This window comes from Pristis pectinata, chromosome 16 (assembly GCF_009764475.1).
Source record: "Pristis pectinata isolate sPriPec2 chromosome 16, sPriPec2.1.pri, whole genome shotgun sequence".
Lineage (NCBI taxonomy): Eukaryota > Metazoa > Chordata > Chondrichthyes > Rhinopristiformes > Pristidae > Pristis > Pristis pectinata.
In genome coordinates this window covers 28,380,974-28,406,651 of record NC_067420.1, presented here as the reverse complement: position 1 = coordinate 28,406,651, position 25,678 = coordinate 28,380,974, and the positions used below count along the sequence as shown (strand labels likewise).

Sequence of the window (25,678 nt, the reverse complement as noted above, 5' to 3'; positions counted from 1 at the left end):
CACATAAAAGTGGATTACAATTAAATGAGTGTAAGGTCATCCATTTTAGAACTAAAAGGAAAGATTGGAATACTTTGCAATGTTAAAACCAGGGGATGTTTGAGGATACTTAAATGTACATCAAAATAACATGATCAGGTAGCAATAATTAACAGGCTCATTGCATTCTGGCCTTTATACCTCGAGGGTTGGAATACAAAAGTAGAAGTCGTAGTCCAATTATAACAAGCATCTTAAAGGAAAGATAGAGGGTTCAAGACGGGAATTCCAAAACTCAGGTCTTAAGAGAACAGAAAATTAGGATGTACAACATATCAGAAGTGGAGAAATGCATTGGTCTGAGAGATAGAGAGCTGGAGGACGTTAAAGGTAAGCCCCTGGAGGAATTCAAATATCCACAATTTGACCCGAAGCATAACACATTAACCACTGACTCCTCTGAATGAAAGAAAAAGACTGAGTTGTAAGAAATTGTTGAAAAATGGTTCCAATACTTTATGAAGAGTAAAAAGGATGGTACTGGTGAGTGAAATTGGCAAAATTAATGTTGGTTCTTAATTGTTACTTATTTAACTTAGATCAGAGAGGGAGTGACAATGTGCAGTCTCTTATAGCATTAAATGTAAGAACAAAGAGAGCCATACAGAGGCCAACTGAATCACAGTCTCACTAATGTGTAGAAACAAACAGAATGATAGGTTATTACATTTACAATTCTTACTTCAAATCACGCTAATGGTTATTGATAATAAAGACTCATCAACTTCAGGAGTATACCCATTTCTTAACATTATTAAGGAAGGGCAGTGAATCCTAAAATAAAAAGACGGATCATGAGACAGTGATCTACAATCAAAAGACTACAGATGCTGAAAATTTGCAATAAAAAGCAGAAAATACTGGAAATATTCAGCAAACCAGGCAGCCTCTGGGAAGAGAGAACCTGTTAGCAACTTAAATGAAAGATCTTTCATCAAAACTGGGAAAAGACTGAAAGAAAACAAGTTCTAAGTTGCAAAGCAGGGAGGGAACAAAAGGGAATGCGGAGAGCAGGAGAGATTGAATGACACAAGTGGTGATGATACTGGTTGAAGGAGGGGGGTAAAGGGCAGTGAATGACAATAAAGGTGTGCCTGGGTAAGGTGTGAACAGGAAGAGATGAAAAAAAATCTGAAATATCCTAAGAGGAGAAGAAGAAACTGAATGCTGGAAATGAGCCGTATAAGATTGGAGTGTTTGATCCTCTGACATTGCTAAATTTATTGTTAGGTCTTGAAAATTGTGATGCACTTTATCATAAAATGTGCTATTCCTTAAGCTTACGTTGGGCTTTGTTGGAACAGTGTAAAGTGGAGAGGTCAGAGTGGGAGTGGGATGGGCAATTAAAGTGGCAGGCAACTAAATGCCTTGTGGATTGAAAGGGAGTATGCTGCAAAGCTCCATCTGTATTTGGTTTCCCTGATGTAGAGTTCATATTGTGAGACATGAGAAGGATATTTTTTGACCAATGGATGAGAAATGATAAATCTGCATCATAGGTGGTTTAAAAAATTCAGTTTGAGTTTGTGATGCAATGGGTACTAGTCAAATTTCTCTGGGTCATACTGTTACTTGGATTAGGTACTGGGGAGGAGTGAAACTGACGATAATCCAAAAAACAGTTTCGGAGTTTATACAGTTGCCATACCTGCAGCAGTTTGCATTCCCACACAGTAATACTTCTCGGCCACCGCAGCACACAGTACAATATGATTGGTAGCCATCATCATCATACATGTATGAAGTCTCCAGGTAGATATCCTGCAACATTGCCAATAAAGGATTATCTCATGGATCATACCTAAGGATCGTATATACATAAAAAGTCAATAATTTCAATACATGAATGTAAGCTTTGATATTGATCATTTTTTAAACCATTAGCAGAATGTGGGTATTACTGGTGAGGACATTGTTAATTGCCATCCCAGGTGCCTAGTTATGGTGATGGTGAGCTCCCTTCTCATGGTGATGGTATTCTACAATGCTACTTGATGGAAGAACAAAAGAATGGAAGAACGCAATCCATATATTTCCAAGTCAGGTTACTACTGTATGTGATTTAGCAGAGGACTCCCATTGGTTTGTTGGCTTTGTTCTTTTCAGAAGCTTGGCAAGTTGTTGAACTGCATCTGGTAAATAGTACCAGTAAGAGTAGATTCATTCCTCTGGGCCTCCTAAGGATACATGTCTGATACAGTATACAATCTGTAGTGAAAAAAGTTCCAGAAAATATTGGCATAACAGCTATTTTTTTCCACTTCAAAATTTATGCTTGGCTCCACAGTTTTCCTTTTAGAATCAGGTGAACAGCTACTGGTACTTATATTAATGCCACTTTCAAGAGGAAAATCAACTTAGCTGAATTTATACCACAGTGTCCAGCACTGCCACTTACACTTAGACTATTCTGCAATGGTGCTGGTGATACATCTGTTTGGAATAGTGCCAGGAGGCTTATGTCAATGACAAATATGCCAATAAATACTGTAATATATTGTTGAATTCATAATTTTGGAAAATAACGCTTTTTTGGGTAAACCATTGTAAAGAGTGAAGAACATTTGGGCTAAGTCTTGTTGGCCCAGTTCTACCAAGCAGAGTTCCATTTGTTAACTTCCCACATCCATAATTATCTGGTCCGGATGCAGAAAGTTTATTTTATTGGCTCAAAACACTCTTGATTCTGATGATTTGGTCTGAGTGACAACAAGGCCTCCAAAAGACCTGCCCCAGAAATATAAATGCTGGGGAATAGATTTTGGTTTATTACCCTTCCAGTTAGTCTAGAGTTTTCCTGTTTGGCCACACACATACCAATGTCCCACACTTTTTGCTGTTTAAATAGCAAAGCACCCACTGGAGTCAGCCAATTAATTTCAAAGCAGTGCAATGCATGTTGACCTTGTTGCAGTTCTAATAATAACTCTGGTGATGGAATCTGTTAGATATAGTTTGAGTTCAACATGCATGGATTACACCTTGAATAGGATGTTTAGTTGTAAGCAAACAAATATGAGGAAGTAGGAAAATGTATTTAATTATGGAGCTATTTTTAAAAATATTTACTTCAGTAGAATTCAATAATAACTACATGCATTGACAACTCAGTAATAAATGCATCGGAATAAAATATTTGTTGTGGCCACCTAGAAATTGGATTACCTGCCCACTTTTTGGAACCACCTGAATTTCATTCCATTAGTTTAAAATCAGGCAGGTTCAATATGGATGAAGAGCAGAATTTACCCTATTGTGTCTTTTGCTGAGCTATATAGCACTGTGATGTTACAGCTTTTTTCTGTAATGAGTCATATACTCCAGCCACTGCAGCAGAAAGGATAGCATCACTGTTACACCTAATCATACATCCTAGAACAGAGTGGGTGGAATTTAGGGAGAATTCATTGTCTAATCCTGTTGGAATGTGTGAATGTTCAAAGAGAAAGAAAGAATGAGGCTAAACTAAAATAGCTCATAATTCAGTATGAAGAATGATCACTTGTCCTTAAAGAATGATTGCCTTCAGGAAAGGTGCTGGGTGAAAATTGAAGGCAATCTTTTGATATCCCTGATCAATGCACATGCCTGGCCCAAGGATTATAATAGTCATTCACTTTTGCTCTGTACCAACAGCAGCTTATTACAATTACGTAATTCCAAAAGTACACACACTCACCTTGCAAATAGAACATAGACCACCTTCAAACAGTGGATGGAAAGTGCTGACTCTAATGCTGCCACAAGCAAGACAAAATTCTAATCAAAAGGAAGGATATGTATTAGAACCATATATCACCAACACAGTCATACTTACTTGAAGTTAATAAGTATTCTATAGATGCTAAGAGTTGCTATCCATTCTTAAAAGATCTTTATTATCCTTTATATGAAAGGATAATAAAGATCTTTTAAGAATGAATAGCAATTCTCAGCATCTATAGAATACCTTTGCAGGCCTGGTCATGTAAGCATTCCACCAAAACATGCTTGAGGTCATTTTAACCCAATCCATCAGATGGAAAGTTGACAGGATTAGTTGGTCCTATCTCTTTATTTGCACCCAATTTGACTTTCCACTGACAGATAAAATTATATGTTGCTTTAACAATTCTTCCATTTATAAGCAGGGTTAACTGCAAAATCACCCTGCTCTACAACCACCAGACTTCACACTAACCAGCTGAAATAACTGACTTTCCTTATATATCAGATGAACAATGTTGGTCTAATTAGAACCAGGTGGTAGAAAAACAAACCTAATCGGAGAATTATATTTAATCCTAAAATTTCTGTACAAAATGTTTTTGTTGAATTTTATTGTGTTTTTATTACAGAAAAAAATTACTAAAGAAAAAAATATGATTTAGAAAACTGGATGGGATTATGCATTAATATAATCAGCAGCCTGACAGTTATGTATCACATTAATAGATCTAGTCATTCACCTTCACTCACCAACAGGCCATAAATTATTTGTTTTCTGAGTCAGAATAAGACAAATTTCACATTTTCATAATCAGTGACCTCAGTCCAAAAAAAAGTCCACCCACAAGTTCACTACTTCCCTGTGTACGCCTGCATTTTTAGCTGTTCTCTGCAATCAATTTAACATCATAATATATGACATATTTGGGACCAACAGTGATCTGAAATCCAAATGGAAGGTAATTTTTTTTTAATTGTGCTGCTTCATCTTTCAACATCCATGTACCCTATTAAGTTCTCAGAATTCTAAGCCGCATGCACTGGAAACAAGACCAGACCTTTTTTGGAAAAGGGCAATTAACTAAAATCTTCTCTGTGCCAAAATAGTTTTGCCACTGAGCTAATGGAGCTTTTACTGTTCAAATGATTAAGTGGGGGACAGATATGAATGTGGAAGTGGTTAATTGGAAGACTGCTCTCTACCTGCTGAAAGAATCACCCACTTTCAGTGCATGTCACATTATTTGGGGCAAGAATAGCCAAACCAAGGCTAACTAATAGTATAAGTGCATCCATAAAGATTATTTTTATGTATATATGTGACCATTCGTATTTTTGTAAATAATGATGTTCCTGCAATTGTATAAATGAGCATAGCCTAACATCACTTTGTATAAAACATCTGCTATACAAAAAATTTTTTTTGAGTTTCACATACATGATAGTTTACAAAAGTACACAATTAAAATTGGCTAATATTCTGGTGGAAATGCTGCAAGTCAAATTCAGCAATGAGGCAGATTAAAGCCACCAGAATTCTCAGGAGAGAAAAAGTAACTGCCTCCATTATTGCAGCATAATTAATACAGAAAGGTGCTTCTCAAGCAAAAAAAACTTTTCTTTTACAGCTTTTGTTGTGTAGAACAACTCAAAGTAATACCAATCAATCAACCAGGCCCAAGCAAAGGAGATATGAGGGAGGAAAAGATGTTTTCCTATCCACAGATTAACAATGTAGAAAAGAATTAAGTGAGATTCAGGTTGAAGACCTCTTAAATGGGACTTTGATCAGAAAATGTTACTGAGAACAGCATTTACTCAAGTTGTAATGTATCCAGATCCATGTTTAGATCTCAGCTCTGCATCCAAAGTAAGTTCCCACCCAACCAAAATGAAAATTGTGTTTGATGGATTATGTCAGGATTAGTCAGAGATCCACCTGTATTACTAGAATGTTAAAATAATCCCAAGGTCCATTAAACATTTCAAGCTGTTTGCTATGTTTCTGTCTATTTGCTCTCCAATGCCATTGGCCATTGTCCTATTTCATCCATGGACTTCCAAAAGAGGTCCAAACTTGGACATGAAAAACATAGAATGGAAAACCCTTGGAAATTCTATTCTGGTTTTCTGGTTTTAGGATAAAAGTTGTAGTTGGGTTGATTGTTATAAAGCAGGTTTTAATTCCCATCTGCACTTTCAATCTAAGATAGACTCAACATTATTGCATGAAGAGAGCTTTAATGTTACTGTTCATTTCAGTAGCATTAAGGTCACAAGAGTTCTCAAGATAGGGCTTATGGCTTATATATTAAGGTGAATAATAAATAAAGATTCATTGTGCTAGAGCCCATGTTGTTTTGAATCTTATGGTAGATTGGACTTACTATGGAATGGAAGACTTCAACTAAAATAATAAATATTTGAAATTGATCTAGACATTAAATTACTTACAATGTTACTAAGCACCTCACATTATTAACTTTCTTTATTAGTATTAGCTTAGCTTCTCCTCACCATCACACTCTGAATCACTTCTCCAACTGATGGGAAAATCATTTTTAAAAGCATCACATGCATAGGTCTTGGATTTTATTTAGAAACTGCATGAATCATATCTGGTTACTTCACACATTACTGAAGTCGGTGGAATTAAGTTTCAGACGTAGAGTACAACATCTGCACCACAAGCATGCTCAGCACAAGTGATTAATGATGCATTTCTGCCCTAGACAGCTCTAACTATGAAGGCTTAAATAAAGAAGTTCCTTAGAATGAAATTTGTATCATTGTGAATGATATTTCAATCAGCATTCACATAATGGATTTCAGCTGGGTCTTTATCAGCACTGGTTCGTGAAAATGATATATAAATTCATCCTTTTGGTTTACATGCTCCCCATAGTATCATCTCTGGAGCTGAGTAATGTAATGGACAGCTAAGAAAAATATTTTCATCTTGCTTTCCATTAGAGGATTAATAATATCATGGAAAGCTTCCAATGGATGTTTTGAACCTCCAGTCAACTATTATTTTCCATTCTCTGTGCTGATGACAAAGGCAGTGCAAATGACAGTTTACACTGAATACACAGTCCATGTGTATTAAGAACAGAAACCTTCATGATTCTCTGACACTACCTAAACTGCTGAGTGTTCATCTCAAAGGACACTGAAAAAAATGGGCCCTTACTAGCTGAATTAGTTATTGTTCAGTGGCTTATTCCTACATATGGAATTACTTTTCATTAACTTCAACATCCCCTCCCACATCTGACAGTGAATCAGGCAATTTGACCCCAAATCATGTGTTTGCTCAGAAAACAGGCGCAGTTTGAAGTCAATCAACTATCATCACACAGTTAATAACATAACACAGCTTCATAGCACTCCCACTGCAAATGTACCATGTGTTGGGAGAAAAACAACATTATTCAAATTATGTGACCTTCAGTATAAGTGCAGCACCCAATGCTTTGTAGGCATTGCACATATTAAATGTTCCAAGCCTAAATTATCTGGTTCAAAATTTTAATAACTCAATTATATTACTAAAGGACTCTTAACAGGTCTTAATTATAAACCTGGTACTGTTACCTGTATAAGAGGAGGCTCAAGAGTAAGACATATGATAGTTTTAATGGCTGTGATTTTCATGGTAGTAACGATGGAAAAGCCATCTGCATTGCCCATCATTTCATGGTGAAACAGCAACTTAAAGAACTCCTCACAGATGTAGATTAACGTGGAAATCATAAATTTGCATTCAGTCTTTCAGTACACTTCCACAGGATGAGCTACTAGTTTCATAAACTGGCATGAACTTAAACTATTTACAAAATAATCCCACTGTAAAATACCTTGAAAACTTGACACATAGTTATGCAAGGTCTAAGAGATTTTAATGGCACATGTAAGACAAGTGAGCTTATTACCGGATACTGAAAGACCTGGATAGAGTGGACACAGAGAGGATGTTTCCATTAGTAGGAAAATCTAGGATCCGAGGGCATACCTCAGAATAAAGGGATGACCCTTTGAAACTGAGATGAGGAGGAATTTCTTCAGCCAGATGGAAATGAATCTGTGGAATTCATTGCCACAGAGGGCTGTGGAGACCAAGTCGTTGAGTGTATTTAAGGCAGAGATTGATAGCGTTTTGATTGGTAAAGGGGATAAGGGTTATGGGGACAAGGCAGGAGAATGGGGTTGAAAAAAAATCAGCCATGATTGAATGGTGGAGCAGACTTGATGGGCCAAATGGTCTCATTCTGCTCCTATATCTTATGGTCTTACAACAACTTCAGGCACACGTAATGCCTGAAACTATCTGGGTCTAAAAGACGATATTTTTATGATGCACATTATAAGTCTTTTACATGAATATTTCAACTTATAATGGATTCAACTTTTCCGTGAGTTTATGTATTATATGTATAATATTTCAGCTTCTTATTTTCATTATGTTCATGTGTTCAGTTGCACAGTAAACTGCTCTCTAATAGTAATAGGCCTGTCACCACAAAAATTGTTTAATATTTGTGGAGAGCTTTCTTCAGGGGTCAGTGGCAAGTGTTAATACTTTAACAATGAGAGCAAATTCTGGGCTACTGCCAAATTTACAACTGCTGGAACTTATCTATGCTATATTTAACATCACAGTCAATCATAAAATGTTATAAAGGGAACATTTCCCTGCTTAATATAACTGCAAAGTGATTCACAGGGCAGCACAACAAACTCACTGCTTCACAACTCCAGCAACTCAAGTTCAATCCCGACCTCTGCTGTTGTCTGTGTGGAGTTTGCATATTCTCCCTGAGATCACATGGTTTTTCCCCAGGTACTTCGGCTTTCTCCCACATCCTAAGTATGTGCGGGTTGGTAGGTTAATTAGCCAATGTAAATTACCCCTAGTGTGTATCTAGGGTGAGTTGCTGTGTATGTGGGGAGAAGAAAATGGCTTTAGTGTAAATGGGCACTTGATGGTCGGTGCGAACTCAGTGGGCAGCAGGGCCTGTTTCTGTGTTGTATGACTCAATTAATTTAATTAATCTTCCAGCTCAACTAAATCACATAAATGCGATGACAAGGAAAATGTTGCATTTATGATTAAAGTTAATAAAATAGAAACATTACCTTCAATGCTTTTATTATTTGATGTAACTTGAAAGAAAATCTTTTCTATAGAAATTTAAAAAAAAGAATTCTGTTAGATGTGAAGTGCAAATAATGCATTGAACAGACTGATTCATAACAGTAAGGCATTCCTTACCTCTCCCCCGGTGTTCTTCTTCAGTTCCTTCTTTGCTTTTATAAAAACTTGTCTTCTGTTTTTTTGTTGGAGGATAGTACTCGGGGACACAGACCTCGACAGGGGTTCCACCTGCAGTATCACTTTCTGACAAATGATTGAAGAGTTAATGTGAAAGAATAGTATTTCATGCAAGTAAATGTTGTACAAATATCAAACTAAAGGTAAATTGTGCTATAACCTTCACCTTGCATCTAGTATTCTTAACATAATCATTGAAAAAAAATTTCACATCAAAAATCTAAACTTCAAAATTTGTGATCTCGGTTCCTCATTGAATACTGATTATTATCTTGAACCACTCAAGGTAAACATTTATGATGTACAGGAATACACTTTGAGGGGACTGGATAAGTGCTTAAAGGGGAAAAAGTAGCCTTGTTGGACTGTTTTTGCAGAGAAAGAAAACAAACCAGTTGGGCTAAGTGGCCTCCTTCAATACTGTAACCTTACTATAATGCTAAGAGTCAAAGCTCCTGCTACAAGCTTCACTTGGTGAATAGAATGAGTCCTTGCAAGTCAAAAATTATAGCTCCCAATTTCTCAATTACTAATTCTGAAAATCAAAAGGGCCATGAACTAAACTTCATAAGTAACTGTTCAATCAGCTCCCCTGAGCTATACCGGGTAACGTGAACATAATTTTTATTTTGGTATGGATGATTTATACTGGAAGTGTTGATTATTTGGTAGTTGCAACTTTGTTGATGAATATAGATGAGAACACAGTTTATTGCACTATTACTGCAAATTTATTAAAAAATCATCTGCAGTTGATTATTTATAAATAACGGAAAAGACAACCATTTATCAATAGTTTCCGTCAATCAATCAAGATTCAAGAAAAATTATCATGGATCAATGCCATATAAATCAATCATTTTGGAATGAAAGGCTGAGTAAAAGGCTATTTTACTCTCAATGGCCAATATTGTTTCATGAGGTTCGGATAATCATGTGGGTTCCATCAATTGAAATCCCAATTTGAATGGCTTGGGATGTAATGCTATTCATTGTCTTCCAATGAACACACCTCAGACCCATTCACATTTGCATTTTCTTTCGGTAAGGTTTTTTTCAGACTGCTGTTTCTTTTAAATCAGTTTCCAATCAAACATTGAAAAGCCTAATTAAATAATGACAAATTACCTTGCTTTATTTATTAGTGCAGGTGGCATACATGTGTCATGTTTATTAGTTACTGCAGAAATGGCGTCGTCAGTCAGTTACCTGTATTTTGTTTGGGCTTAATTCCTTCATAACCTTTTGGTTGGAAACCACCAAATGCCCAGTCAAGCATAGGCTTAATTTGTTCTTCCAACGTGCCCCTGTCATTAGAGGGGAATGGCATTCCAGATCTGCTACTAGCAATCTGTAAGAGTTGATAACTTTTGTTAGATACAAAATAAATCATGACAACGTTATAGCTCTTCAGAATGCTGAAGTAGCAACAAAATATTGACCTCATTATGACGGTTTCATCAATAGAATTTGAGCAGTAGGATTACCTAGAGTGCTCCTAAAATGAGATGACATGGACTCAATGGCCTCCTTTATTGCTAAACTAACCTTTGATTTCCACAAGGTCCTGAATAGAGAGAGGTTATGTTAGACTGCAGCCTCCAGACTGACCAGGAATGCAGGAGTAACAACAGAACAAAGGCTAGTTTCTCAAATTCCCTATTTATCACACAACATACAAAAAAGGTGTTTCAGTGTGGATTTAGGTAGTAAGCTATTAATTCTTCCACTGATTGACCAAATCATTTCATCAACACTTATTGTTACCTTCTTAGAATTATTATATTCTGAAACAGGTCTATGATCTAATAGAACATCAGTACCCATAAAAGTGGCTATCATTTTTTTGCAATACAGATCTGTCATTAGAAAAGCCTCAGTTTCCACTTAATTAATTGTAAATGGAAAAACAGGAATGTTAATACAGCTGCAGACAGTGCACTCTGAGGTGTCAACTTAAAAAAGTGTATGAGCACTTGACGTGAGGAGCGTTTGATGTCTCTGGGCCTGTACTCGATGGAGTTCAGAAGGATTGGGGGGATCTCACTGAAACCAACCAGATACTGAAAGGCCTGGATAGAGTGGACATAGAGAGGATGTCTTCATTAGTAGGAAAGTCAAGGATCAAAGGGCATTGCCTCAGAATAAAGGGACGTCCCTTTAAAACTGATATGAGGAGGAATTTCTTCCGCCAGAGGGTTGTGGATCTGTGGAATGTGTTGTCATAGAGGGCTCTAGAGACTAAGTAATTAGGTGTATTTAAGGCAGAGATTGATAAATTCTTGATTGGTAAGGTGGGGTTCAGGGTTATGGGGACAAGGCAGGAGAATGGGGTTGGAAAAAAAATCAAAATACATAAGTGACCTGGATGAGTATGTTGATGGGTGGGTTAGTAAGTTTGCAGACAATACCAAGATTGGTGGAGTTGTGAATAGTGTAGAAGACTGGCGACGGATACAGCGTGATATAGATCAGCTGCAGATGTGGGCAGAGAAATGGCAGATGGTGTTTAACCCAGACAAATGTGAGGTGTTGCACCTTGGTAGGACTAATGTCAAGAGGCAGTACACTCTTAAGGGCAAGACCATTAACAGTGTTGAAGAGCAGAGAGACCTTGGGGTGCAAGTCCATGGCTCATTGAAAGTGGATACACAGGTAAATAGGGTGGCCAAGAAGGCTTATGGAATGCTTGCTTTCATTAATCAAGGTACTGAGTATAGGAGTGAAGAAGTTATGATGCATCTCTATAGAACTCTGATTAGGCTGCATTTAGAATATTGCGTGCAATTCTGGTCATCTCATTATAGGAAGGATGTCAAGGATTTAGAGAGGGCACGGAGGAGGATTACAAGGATGCTGCCTGGATTAGAGGGCATGTGCTATCAGGAGAGGCTGGACAAACTTGGGCTCTTTTCTCTGGAGTGATGGAGGCTGAGGGGGTGATCTGTTGGAAGTGTATAAAATTATGAGGGGCATAGACAGGGTGGACAAGCAATATCTTTTTCCCCTTATTGAGTGATCCAATACCAGAGGGTATGCATTTAAGGTGAGGGGGTAGGTTCAATAGAGACGTGAGGGGTAAGATTTTTACTCAGAGAGTGGTGGACGTCTGGAATGCGTTGCCTGATAGGGTGGTGGAGGCAAATTCATTGGGGGCTTTTAAGAAGAGCTTGGATGGGCACATAAATGAGAGGAAAATGGAGGGATATGGGCATTCTGTAGGTAGGAGGGATTAGCTATGCCGGCACAACATTGTGGGCCGAAGGGCCCGTTCTGTGCTGTACTGTTCTATGTTTATCCATGATTGAATGGCAGAGCAGAACTGATGGGCCAAATGGCCTAATTCTGCTCCTATATCTTATGGTTTTATGGTGCCAAGGTGAAAAGTCTGAACATTTTTTAAATTCTTTTTCTTTTAAAGCATCTCTGAATCTCTGAATTAAGGGCCAAGAGGGTGCTTAAAGGTGGTCTGCTAAATTCAGTAATGACTTGCCTGCCAATTTACTGGGAATTTCACCTTGTGACATGAACTACAATATAAAGACTACTTTTCAATTTATTCCTGATATCTTCATTTTGATCTAAAGAGCAGTGGAAAACAACGGATGTAAATCTTCATATCAGATGCAATCCTTCCAAAGTTGTTCAGTTACTTGATAACATGCCACCTTTATCAGCCTAAATTTTACCACACAATATAAAATGCAAAGTAGATTTGAATGAATATTCAGAAAAAAGATGCATACTAATAATCAATTTAGCCATTTTTTCATTTCAACTATATACTATCAATGCTTTCTCTCCAGAAAGAAAATTAACACCAAGTGTAAAATTTAAAGAAATCTTTATGATAATACTTTCAAACCAGATTTTGTTTTGAATTAAGAACACCTCACATTAGCAGAATCCTTATACACGATGTTAACCACAATATAAAGATATATGCAAAAGGAATCAGAAAAAAGGCCATAATCCTACAGAAGATCAATAGACATTAATGAAAGGAACAAGAGATGAGAAAATGACTAGATTAGTAGACAAGAGTTATTATCACCCAGAGTAAATTCTACTAGCATTCACTTCTTGTGAAATTGTATCTTTCACAAGCTTGGATTAGACACTTCCATATTCTGTTCACATTTGCGACCATGATGTTCTTCCGACATCACACACACACCTTTGACATTGTTGGATTCAACTGTTTTAATTAGTTTTTTTTAAACATGTATAGTGTTTAATACACCTCCAGTGGCTGCACAAGTTATGGCCACTTACTAACTTATTGGTTTGTCCATCAGGTGAATATGTGGTTTTTTCATTGGTTGGTTTGGCCACAAGTATCTAATAGGTTTCCTGATTGGACCACTGTTGGCTAAAGAGTATCTCTTATCTCAGGTATAAAAGGTGTCTTTTTTTTGTTATTCTCTCTCTTGCTCTTCCTCTCCCCTGGCCTGAGCTTTCTTTTGTTCCTGTGTCTCGGCTCATCAAAGCTAGTGCCACGTGCTCTGTGACTGTTTCTTTGTTTTAAACTTTCCAATAAAACTTTGTGAAGCACCAAGTTGTATTCAACTCATTCCTGGACTCCTGAAAGAACCTGTGGATTCGATGATAACCGGGTCCAACAACGTCATTATTCACTCAATGATTATTTCCTCTCCCACCGATATAAATTGGAGCTCAAGATGCAACCTCTGACCATCATGGCACAATCTCAGTATAATTAACAGCATCTTTGCTTTTATCATTACTTGGTATTGGTATATTATTGTCACTTGTACGAGGTACAGTGAAAAACTTGTCTTGCAAACCGATCATATAGGTCAATTCATTACATAGTGCAATTACATTGAGTTAGTACAGAGTGCATTGAGGTAGTACAGGTAAAAACAATAACAGTGCAAAGTGTCACAGCTACAGAGAAAGTGCAGTGCAATAAGGTGCAAGGTCACAACAAGGTAGATCGTGAGGTCATAGTCCATCTCTTTGTTTAAGGGAACCGTTCAATAGTCTTATCACAGTGTCCTTAAGTCTGGTGGTATGTGCCCTCAGGCTCCTGTATCTTCTACCCAATGGAAGAGGAGAGAAGAGAGAATGTCCCGAGTGGGTGGCGTCTTTGATTATGCTGGCTGCTTCACCAAGACAACGAGAGGTAAAGACAGAGTCCAAGGAGGGGAGGCTGGTGTCTGTGATGCGCTGGGCTGTGTCCGCAACTCTGCAGTTTCTTGCGGTCCTGGGCAGAGCAGTTGCCAATCCAAGCTGTGATACATCCAGATAGGATGCTTCCTATGGTGCATCGGTAGAAGTTGGTGAGAGTCAAAGGGGACAAACCAAATTTCTTTAGCCTCCTGAGGAAGTAGAGGCACTGGTGAGCTTTCTTGGCCATGGCATCTACATGATTTGACCAGGACAGGGTATTGGTGATGTTCACTCCTAGGAACTTGAAGCTCTCAACCCTCTCTACCTCAGCACCATTGATGTAGACAGGTGCATGTACACCGCCCCCTTTCCTGAAGTCAATGACCAGCTCTTTTGTTTTGTTGACATTGAGGGAAAGGTTGTCATGTCATCATTCCACTAAGCTCTCTATTAAAGGAACTCTTGCGCTAATAATGGAAGACCTCACTGGGCAGCCTCAGATCTCATTGCTGGCTGCTCAAGACATCAAATTTGGTTCAGTGGCAGGAAACAAAGGGTAAAGGTTGTTTATATGACTGGAAGGTTGTTACCAGTGAGATTCCACAATATTCAGAACTTGGTCCCTTGCTTTTTGTAAAAGAAATTAACGATTTAATTTAAATGTCGGGAGCATGATAAAGAAATCTGCAAATGATACAAAAATTGGCCACGTAGTTGACAATGAAGAGGAAAACATAAATGATCTGATCGGCTGGGCAAATAGATGGGAAGTGGAATTTATTCCAGAAGTGTGAGGTTTAGGGAGGTATAACAAGGAAATATACAATGTGGAAAGATATTGAATGGGGTGGAGGAATTAAGAGAACATAGTGGGTATGTTCAATGATCCTCGAGGTGAAAGGCTAATAAGTAGGTTAAAAAGGCAGGCAGCATGCTATCCTTCATTAATCAAGGCACAGAATTTAAGTGCAGGGAGGTTATACTAGGACAACATACAACATCAATTAGGCTGCTGCTTGAATACGGTTCTAATCACCACATTCCAGGAATGATGTGCTTCACTGGAAAAGATACAGAGGAGACAGGAAAATGTTGTCAGCTGGAACATTGCAGCTATGAGGAAAGATCAGATAAACTGGGTTTATTTTCTTTGGAACCAAGAGAAGGAGGGCAGAATTAACTAAGATGTATAAAACTTTGGTAAACCTAGTTAGAGCAAATTGGAAAGACATATTTCCCTTAACAGAGAGGTCAAAATCCAGAGTGCATAGATATAAAGTAATTGGTAGATTGATTAGAGGAGAAAAAGTTTTGTTTTCCTCTTAGAGGGTCTGGGGTCTGGAGATCACTGCCTGAAAGGGTGATAGAGACAGAATTTCAGAATTTAACAATTAAACAGTGCTTGATTGTGCTTTTGAAGAGCCATGAGACTCAGAGCCACAGACCTACTGCTACAAGGTGCGATTAACACGCAGAGCTCTTTTAAAACTGGCAAAAGACACAATGGGCCAAATGGCCTCCTTCTGTGCAGTAAACTTCCTAATGTTTCTATGACTTAGGTTGATACCTTGGAGGAAGTGCTGCATTGAAGATTCAATTACTTGGATGCGATTATAAACCCATTCCTCATTTGTCCTCTGAATTAGTCTGTAAAGCATTAACCGAGGAACAATGCAGAATTCTCCAGATGCCCTAGTAAACATTTATCTCTTGGCTACAATTAGTTATTTCAAGATTATCTTATTCCTACTAGTGAGGTCTTGCTGTGCACAAAGTGGGACAGCAGTTATATTTCAAAATAATTATTTGGTAAAGAAACACTTAGAATATAACTGCAAGTTCCTCTTTTCACACCTTCCTAATTTGAAAACTGTTGAAGTCCGCAAAGTATTCAGATCTGTCTTCCATCTGCCTTGTGAAGAAAGTGGACCCCTGGGAAATTATGCACATGACATACATCTGAAGTTGGCCTCTTCTTCGAATTATTGAGAGGTAAGTTTAATGCCAAGTAGTTGCTATTGCATTCCAACAAAATTTTACAGACTCCCATGTTGGGTGATGCAATTGTGAATGATCATATTATACGTTCCTGGGCCTTGGCCAGAACTTTAGGGAGGATTATATATCAGAGTGAAGGTTCTTCTTTTAAAAAATGAGAATTCAAAAGACTTTTATTATGACTGTTTTGTACACAAGAAAACCAATTAGGAATAGGGGCACAGAGCATCTGAATGAACCGTCAATCCAAAGTTCATTTTCTACTCAACAAGGGGTCTTTGACCTGAATCATTAACTCTGTTTCTCTTCCCACAGATACAACTTGATCTGCTGAGTATTTCCATTATTTTCCATTTTTATTACCAGTTAAGCATGAACAGTAAACTGAACCCACTACACCTGAATTTGTGTTCAAGATCAGGAGTTGGGAATCTATGATTCCCCACCAGCATTGATTGAAAAGTGCCCCTCCAAACTAAGTTAGCAACTATTGAAGAAACAAAAGGATTTCATAATTAGTCCATAAGACTTCAAAAATAAAACTGGATTCCTAGTTTTTAAATGTATTACCTCCAAAGCTTGGTACACAGCTCTTTTGTAAGAAATCAGCTTGTTAAATGCAGATGTATGAAAATACTGGCCAATAGCAGTTAAAGGCATAAGTTTGTCAGCAGAAACCTTGAAAACAAGAAAGTTCAAAAATGTTAATCATTGAAAGCATTCTGAAAATTACACATTTTTAAGTTCAGATCTGCTCTTTTTAACCCTTATTGCAAACTGCAAGTTGTTGTGCCATCACTGTTCAGGTATGCCCTGAAGAACAGCATCCTTATATTCAACAAAGAGAATCACTAAATATTGTTAAGCGGGGTTTCCACTGACCCTGGAAAACCAGAGGACTAAGATCTAAGTTCATCCCAAGTTTCAGAGACTGGGTCAATAGCAGGACTATGCATCATATCTATAAGGTCATATTAGTGGTGCCTGCACCAAACTGCCAACAAAGTTATTATGATGGAATAGAGGGTTTGATTAGATTCAAAATATATTTCCAGTGGCAAATTATCAATAACACTGATTTCATGTGATAGGAAAATAGAGTCATAGAATCATACAGCATCAGAACAGGCCCTTCGGCCCAACTCATAAATGCCGACAAAATTGCCTACTTGAGTAAACACTATGATGCTGGAGGAACTCAGCAGGCCAGGCAGCATCCGTGGAGAAAAGCAGGTGGTCAATGTTTTGGGTCAGGACCCTTCTTCAGGACTGAAGATAGGAAAAGGGGAAGCCCAGTAAACAGGAGGGAAAAGCAGAGCAGTGGTAGTGGGGTCCCGATACTAAGCATATTTTCCCCTCCTCACCCCTTTCTGCTCTCTCCACAACTCCCTAGTTCACTCCTCCCGCAACCCCCCCACCCCACCCCGGGTACTTTCCACTGCCCCCACCATAGGTGCAACACCTGCCCCTACACTACCTCCATGAGACAGAGATTCACCTGCACCTCCCTTAATATCTATTAATACCTTAATCATCTACTGCATTTGGTGCTCCAAGTGTAGCCTCCTCTACATTGGTGAGACCAAACACAGACTAGGTGACTGTTTCTCAGAACACCTGCACTCTGTCCATAACCGCGACCTGTATCTCCCTGTTGCCAGTCACTTCAACTCCCCCTCCCACACTATCACAGATATGTCAGTCCTCGGCCTCCTCTACTGCCAGGAGAATTGCAAGCGCAAACTAGAGAAACATCACCTCATTTTCTGTCTTGGAACCTTGCAGCCTAACGGCATGAACATTGATTTCTCCCACTTGAAGAAATCCACTCTCCCCCCCCCACCCCCCACCCCAACCCCCCAACCATGCTTCTTCTTTTCTTCCCTTTCCTAACCTTTTTTCTACCTCCTTTTTTTTCTCCTTACCTTTGACCCATCCCCCGGTGGATCTGCTCTCCCCTCCTCTCCTGCACCTGCCTATCACTATCTCTTACCTGCATCTACCTATCACCACTTTGTGCCCACCCCGCCTCCCCTCTTTTGTCGACTTATCACTGCTCTGCTTTTCCCTCCTATATATTGGGCTTCCCCTTTTCCTATCTTCAGTCGTGAAGAAGGGTCCTGACCCAAAACGTTGACCACCTGCTTTTCTCCATGGATGCTGCCTGGCCTGCTGAGTTCCTCCAGCATCATAGTGTTTTACATTGAGATTCCAGCATCTGCAGTCCTTTATTTCTCTTGCATTCTTGAGTAGTCCCATTTGCCTGCATTTGACCCATATCCCTCGAAATTTTTCCTATCAAAATGTCTTTTAAATGTTCTAATTGTACCTGCCTCTACAATCTCCTCTGGCAGCTCATTCCATAAACTTGTGTGAAAAACTTGCCTCTGAGGTCCCTTTTAAATCACTTCCCTCTCACCTTAAACCTATGCCCTTTAGCTTTATTCTCCCCTACCCTGGGAAAAAGACTGTGACCATCTACCTTACCTATGCCCCTCATGATTTTATGAGCCTCTATAAGGTCACCCTCAGTCTCCTTCATTCCAGAGAAAACAGTCCCCAACCTATCCAATCTCTTCTCATAACTCATGCCCTGCGGTTCCAGCAACATCCTTGTGAATCTTTTCTGCACCCTCTCCAGCTTAATCACATCCTTCCTATAGTATGGGAAACAGAACTGCACACAATATTCCAGGGTTGGTCTCACCCACACCCTATACAGCTGTAACATGACGTCCTGACTCTTGTACTCAATCCCCCATGCGATGAAGGCACCCTACCATACACCTTCTTCACCTGCCTGTGTCGCCAATTTCAGGGAACTATGTACTTGTATGCTTAGGTCCCTCTGTGGCCAAATGGGATTAGGGTAGATGGGGAAAAAGGTTGGCATGGATATGGTGGGCCGAAGGGCCTGTTTCTATGCTGTACAACTTCATGACTCTGTGATATACAGGCACTGCTCACAGTCAACCAGAGAGTATACAAATATCTGAAGATCAGTCAGAGGAAAATTGGGCAATCCCCAGGATGAGCAGAAAAAAAAGAGAAATTCTCCAGTCTATGATAAATATATTTTCTATACACTGAAGTGCAATGTATGGCAAGAAAATACGTAACAATACTTATACTTCCTTAACAGTCTGAAAACTACCAAAATAATTATAATCATTTAAAACATTTACTCCAACTGGTCTAGTTTATACTTGAGGGACTTATTTTACAAATGAACAGTTACAATGCATTGACAATGAATCTTCAGGCTCCGTATTACTCATAATAAAATAATTTTTCCATTGCAAAGTTCAAATATTGGCCTGGAAATGTTGTAGTGCTTGAAGAGTTGCATTAAGCCAGAACTGCAGGGGGCTTACCCCTGTCTTTTGAGAGGCTCTCTGCAGCAGTAGAATATTGGATATGAGGCCCAAGGCAGTTTGTGATCGGGGGCCTGAATGGTATCAGAAAGGAGGGAGGGGGATCACCAAACAACAGGAAAAATTCTTGAATTCTTTGAGAGAATTTGCTGTCTCTGGCTCTCTGGGGGTTGATTAGTTATGGTCGGTCCCTTTTAACTAAATATGGCCTGTTTCTTTCTGATTAACATTCATGGGCTTTGAGTGTACAAATGAATTTTACATATGCTGAAGTGTGTGTTACCCTCCCTTTGATGTCACTGTACATGACTGGGGCTTTCGTGTGTTTGCATATCATATGCATGGAGAACAAGAGACAAATTTTCAAAGTGATATAATTTGCACAGATGATTGCGCAATGTGGTACTAGGCTAAATCATTGTGCGTGGCATACAAAACACTGCATTATGTGAAAGAATTTCTAGCCTATTATATTCACATGTTTACACCTTCATGCAGGCAGTTAACCTGTTTATCTTTAATATGTTACCACATATGGGAGTGCAGCATAATTATATTAGGTATTCGTACGTGAACGTCACCAAACCTAAAATTCTACCTTTTATTCTTCAGAAAAAATGTACAGTCCTCAAACTATTCTGAAACTTTACATGTTTTTGGCTCCAGTTTTGTACTGACCTCTGAGAACTTGCCATCTCCAAACCACTGAAGCCATCTCATTCCTGACGCAGCTTGCCTTCTTCCAGGTGTGCGCCAGGAAACCACAATTGCCGGCCACCACGAGAATCCCTTTATTTTTCCCCAAACCAATTCCCCAATACCATAACCTTTGCCATCCTAAAGATAAAAAAAATAGACTAATCAGAATCCCACATTGTTTTTTCAGAAGTTGATAAGGAATCATTCAAAATAATATGTCAATTTGAAATATTTTATGATACCAAACTAACAATACTACCAGAACTACTTTTTACCTAACTCACATTTTTTGGCTTACCAGGAGCCTATATTCCACCAGTGCTAAACTGGCCAGGAAGGTATAGATGTTTAGAAATTGAAAAATAAAGATCTCCTTACTTATGATACTGAATTGTCACCATGAATTATACTTGCATCACCCATATCTCATCTATGAAAACTTTATATATTTGTGAATGAGCAGACTACAATGCATCCCTTGATTTCCAGTAATTAAGGCTGAAACAAGCTTGTCGAATTGACAGTTTTTGACAAATAACAGCCTCTCATTCAAAACACGCCAACTATAGGTTTTCATACTAGCAGATTAGGATAGAGGAAAGCATGCTAAGAGGCTAGAGGGGCTCAACATATCAATTACATCAATACACCCCATCATATACAAGTGAGAGTAACTAAGAGAATTGCCATGATAGGCTCAAACCAAGAGTGATTGCTGTGTTGACGACTGGGAGGTCATCTGTAAATACCTTTACCATAGAATAGTACTGGTGGAGGCAGACAAACAACTCCATGTCTCCTTCCGACACAGTGAGAGAATCTTATGCAGTACTAGCCACATCATTAGCCCCACATATACCAAAACTGCAATTGATGAATTGTTCAATGCGACTAATATCTTCATATTTCTTCAAAGCTGCTGAAAGAAATTCATTGCCAAGATGCACTTTGCCCTGGGGAAATGTATTGTTCTGGCATTCCATTGTTAGTGGCAGAAACCAAACATAAGAAAGTGCAAGGGCAGGGTTTGCATAAAGTATCATTAAGTTTTACTGAGCTTTCATAGTTCCAAGTCTTTAGGAAATCCAAGATTATAAGGTGACTCTACTGCCATTCATGCAAACATTCAGAACACTGTAGAACTGCGTTGTTGCTTTGTGAGTGTAACCATTTCTCAGGGCACACAATCTGTGATCCATACCTGGAACATAAACCTGCTGAGATAACTGACAAGAGGCATTTCTTTGGTAACTTTCTTCAAGTCTTTTACCTCTCTACACATTGGTATCAAGGTTCTCTGGGTGATGCTGCAATTATATTGTCAGTCATGTCCAATCAAATATGAAGGAAACCTCTCCTCAGGGAAATATATCTCATGATGCTAACCAGGCTACTAAAAGCATAAGAAAATGAAAAAAACAGGAGCAGGTCAACTGGTCCACTGAGCCTATGCCTCTATCTAATAAGATTGTGGCCAATCCAAACTTGGCTTCAAAATATAGAAACATAGAAAACAGGAACAGGAATAGACCACATCGCCCTTTAGGCTTACTCTGTCATGTAATACAATCACAGCTGATCCTCTGTCTCAATAATATATTCCTGCTCTCTCCCCATACTGTATGAAGTCTTTTGTGTCTGATCCACTGATTCCTGTGGAACCTCACGAATCACCACCTGCCACCCTGAGAAAGTCTTTTGTCCCACCTCTGTGTAGTTCAAATATCTTTCTATCTCCACCTTGAACATATTCAATGACTCTGCCTACACAACTTTCTTGAGTAGAGAATTCCAGGAAGTCATTATCTCTGAGAAAAACCTCCTCCTCACGTCCATCAAAAACAAGTAATCTGTCATTCTGCACCTACGCCTGTGCCCTCCCCCACCACCCCCCCCCCCCAGTTCTAGATACACCCACTCAAGGAAACTCTGTCTCAGCATCCATCTGATAATCTCCCTCAATCTTCGAAAACTTTAAGCAGAAGCACAACCTGATTAACCTTTTATCATATGACAACCCCTTCATTCGAGGAATCAACCTTAGGGAAACTTCTCTGCAACTTCCTTAAATATGTAAACCAAAACCGTACTCCATGTGTGGTCTTATCAGCACCCTGTAACGTTGCATTAAAACCTCCTTACTTTTGCACTCCATATCCTTTGCAATAAAAGGCAACATTCAATAAATATTCCCAATTACTTGCTGTATCTGCATGCTAACTCCTTTGTGTTTCATGCACTAGGACCCCCAGATCCCTTTGCAACTCAAATTGCTATAGTCTCACCCTATTTGAATAATAATTTACTTCTTCATTCTTCGATCTAAAGTGCTCAACCTCACTTTTCACAATATATTGCATCTCCCAACTTCTTACCCACTCACTTAAGCTATCGATACCTCTTTGCAGTTCACCCACAGGCTCCTGCCAACAAACCCCCCCCCCCGCCCCTCCCTCCCCTCCCCTCCCCTATCTGGTTCTTGTTCCATCTGCCAATCACCTCTCCCCTAATGGTTCAAATTATCACATCAGACTCTAGCACTGGTAGACCTCTGTGGTCCTGTTTACCTCCCTCCAGCAGCTGTCTCGAACCTTCATGCTCCCCTCCCCCCACCCCGCTCCATTTGCCTCTCGTTTTTTTTCTCTCATTTCTTTGTCTGCCTCCATCTATCATTCACCTGCCACTCTCTCCCAACTCCAATCCCCCTCCCATACCTGGCACAACCTACCTGTCATCTTACACCCCTCCTCCAGCCATCAATCACCTCAGACTCCTGTACATACTCCTCTTTATACTGGCCTTATTCCCTTCTCTACTCTCAGTCCTGATGCAGAGTTTCAACTCAAAAATTTGATAATCTTTTTCTCCCCACAGATGCTGCTCGACCTGCCGAGTTCCTCCAGCAGATTACTTGTCAGTAGAAGATCCTCTTAGGTAGTTGAGGTCAATCTTGTCAGTGTCAATTATTGCCACTATAAGATTTAAACTCAGTGAAGCACAAAACTCACCTAACTTGAGACCAGGCTGGAAACTTGACAGGTTTCCAAACTAAAGTCTCAAAAACACAATGGTGCATATAAACAGAGCTAGAACACAGTGGCTTCAGGCTTATCTGTCCTAAGTTGTGCTATAACATTTTCAATTTTCAATAACATTTCATACATTTTGGCTTACCTTAATCAGAAATTCCATTCACCTTGGATGCTACTTCTTACCAGTGGAACAACTGATCGATGCAAAGCTGAAACTACCTCAGGAAAGTTAATAAGGATCCCCTCAGACAAAATCAGATAAAAGGAATGATCCAAGGATATTATCCCTAGTATGGAACTATATTGAGAACAATTTTACCCAGACAGGCTTTCTCAGATATCTGTAATCACATGCAAGTTAGACTCTCTGTTAGGCTTGGGGATCATGCTTGTCAATAGCTCTAAAGATAGCACATCCTCTTACTTTCATTTTATTACTGGCACAGCTGCATCAAGTTGATGATCACTGCTACTTATGCTAACCAATAGATTTCCTTGAGTTAAAAGGCAGCTATCTTGAATGAAGAACATCATTCATTGCAAACTGTGCCATCATAGAGATCTATCACTTGCCAGGAGTATTCATCAACAGAAAAGGATACCACTGTATCATTGCTCAAATAGTGGCAGAAGTATGAGCAAGCAAGTTTCTTCCAAGTAAATGGGCAGCTGCAACAATACATTTCTTCTAAGACACCCTGTCATCCCTCCAGGATCATGGAAGGCTGTTTACTAAGGGTTGCCTGCTACACTCATGGTTAATGACACTCCTCCGTAATGTCATAATATCAAGCAATATCAATATAAACTATTGTTAATAGGATCATTTTGAGCACATAGGGATGTTAAATAAGAAGTTTAGATATTTTTTCCCTAAATATGTCATGAAAAGTATCCAGCAAAGCAACTGTGTGCCGTGTACTTCTTAGCTTTGATTCAACCAATGGCATTTTTGTTATAAGGTGCTTCCCCAGTGGCCTCAGCAAGACTAGTAAAAGCTTGTTGTTACTAAGTGAAACTGCTTTAGATGTCATGGTTAGTGACGTCTGCATACTCAGTCTATGGCAACCCAGCTGCAAACTGTTGACTGGGGAGTCAGCTGACAGATATTGGCTGTGAGTGTAGGGAGAGAGCAGACACTCTACCATCCTGGGACAGATCAATCAATATACCAACTGAATAAATTAAATAACCATTTTGCAATTTAAGTCAATAACTCCTCTGCTATGTTTTAAAATTATGTGAGGCATCATGTGAAGTATTCACATTCACAAAAAGTGAACCATTCACAAAATGGTAATTTTATTTTCTAATATATCCAAAGCATTGGTATATGTATCTTTTGACGTAGGTTTGTTTCATGGTCAGAGAAGATCCAAAATAATTCTGAATGGTACAACCTTAATCACTACAGTTTAGCAACACTATGACCAGTTTGATCACTTTGCACCAAAATGGACTTCATTTCTTTTGTTTTTAATTGTGTTTTTTTTGTAAAAATTGTGAATAATTTATGTTTAAGTCTTTCTTGTGAATGCTGCTTATATGATGCTATGTGCCTGTGTTGCTGCTGCAAGTAAGTTTTTCATTGCACAAGTACATACATGTACTTCCACATATGACAATAAACTTGACTTTGACTTTGATGATTTTACCACAACAGGCAACATATCTTGGCTCTTAATTTCTTTCTTCTGATGATATGTAGGAAGGAAATTATTAGATAATGCAATACTGGTCATTAGGAAAAACAAACAAAAATGTTCTATAATTAAAAAAAATGATTTTTAAAAATTCATTTTTGGGATCTGCGCATTGCTGGCTAGGCCAGAATTTATTACTCATCTCTAATTGCCCTTGGAAAGGTGATGGATAGCCACCTCCTTGAACCACTGAAGACCTTTAGGTGAAAGTACTCATTAGTGCTGTTGGGTAGGCACCTCCAGGATTCAGTCCCAGCTACAATAAAGGACAATTAAATATATATTCACCTCAGGACCATGTGTGTCTTGGAGGGAAATCTAAAAGTGGTGGTGCTCCCATGTGCTTAATGCCCTTGTCCTTCTTGGCGGTAGAGGCTGCTGATTTGGGAGGTATTGTTGGCATAGCCTGGGTGAGTAAATGAATTGCATTTTGTCGATGGTACATACTGTGCCTGTGGTGAAGGGAATGGATGTTTAAGATGGCTTATGGGTGTCAAACAAGTGGGCTGCTTTGTCCTGGATGGTGTCAAGCTTCTGGAGAGTTGTTAGTGCTGCGCTCATCCTGACAGGTAGAGAGTATCTCATCATCTTCCTGACTTGTAAGATAGTTAAATGGCATTGGATTTTCATAGCTACTTTCAAATATACGTAAGT

General features: G+C 38.9%; 1 protein-coding gene across 1 annotated transcript in view; it reads right to left on the bottom strand.

Moving 5' to 3' along the window:
• The window catches only part of LOC127578688 (DNA (cytosine-5)-methyltransferase 3A-like), a 229,557-nt gene that overhangs the window by 50,092 nt on the left and 153,787 nt on the right, over positions 1–25,678 (bottom strand). Inside the window, exons 6-12 of the mRNA XM_052030967.1 lie at positions 20,269–20,427; positions 16,787–16,894; positions 10,292–10,433; positions 9,023–9,148; positions 8,887–8,931; positions 3,719–3,798; positions 1,688–1,800 (exon numbers count right to left, since the gene is read on the bottom strand). Coding sequence (XP_051886927.1) covers positions 1,688–1,800; positions 3,719–3,798; positions 8,887–8,931; positions 9,023–9,148; positions 10,292–10,433; positions 16,787–16,894; positions 20,269–20,427 — 773 coding nt within the window. The remainder of the gene's footprint in view (positions 1–1,687; positions 1,801–3,718; positions 3,799–8,886; positions 8,932–9,022; positions 9,149–10,291; positions 10,434–16,786; positions 16,895–20,268; positions 20,428–25,678) is intronic.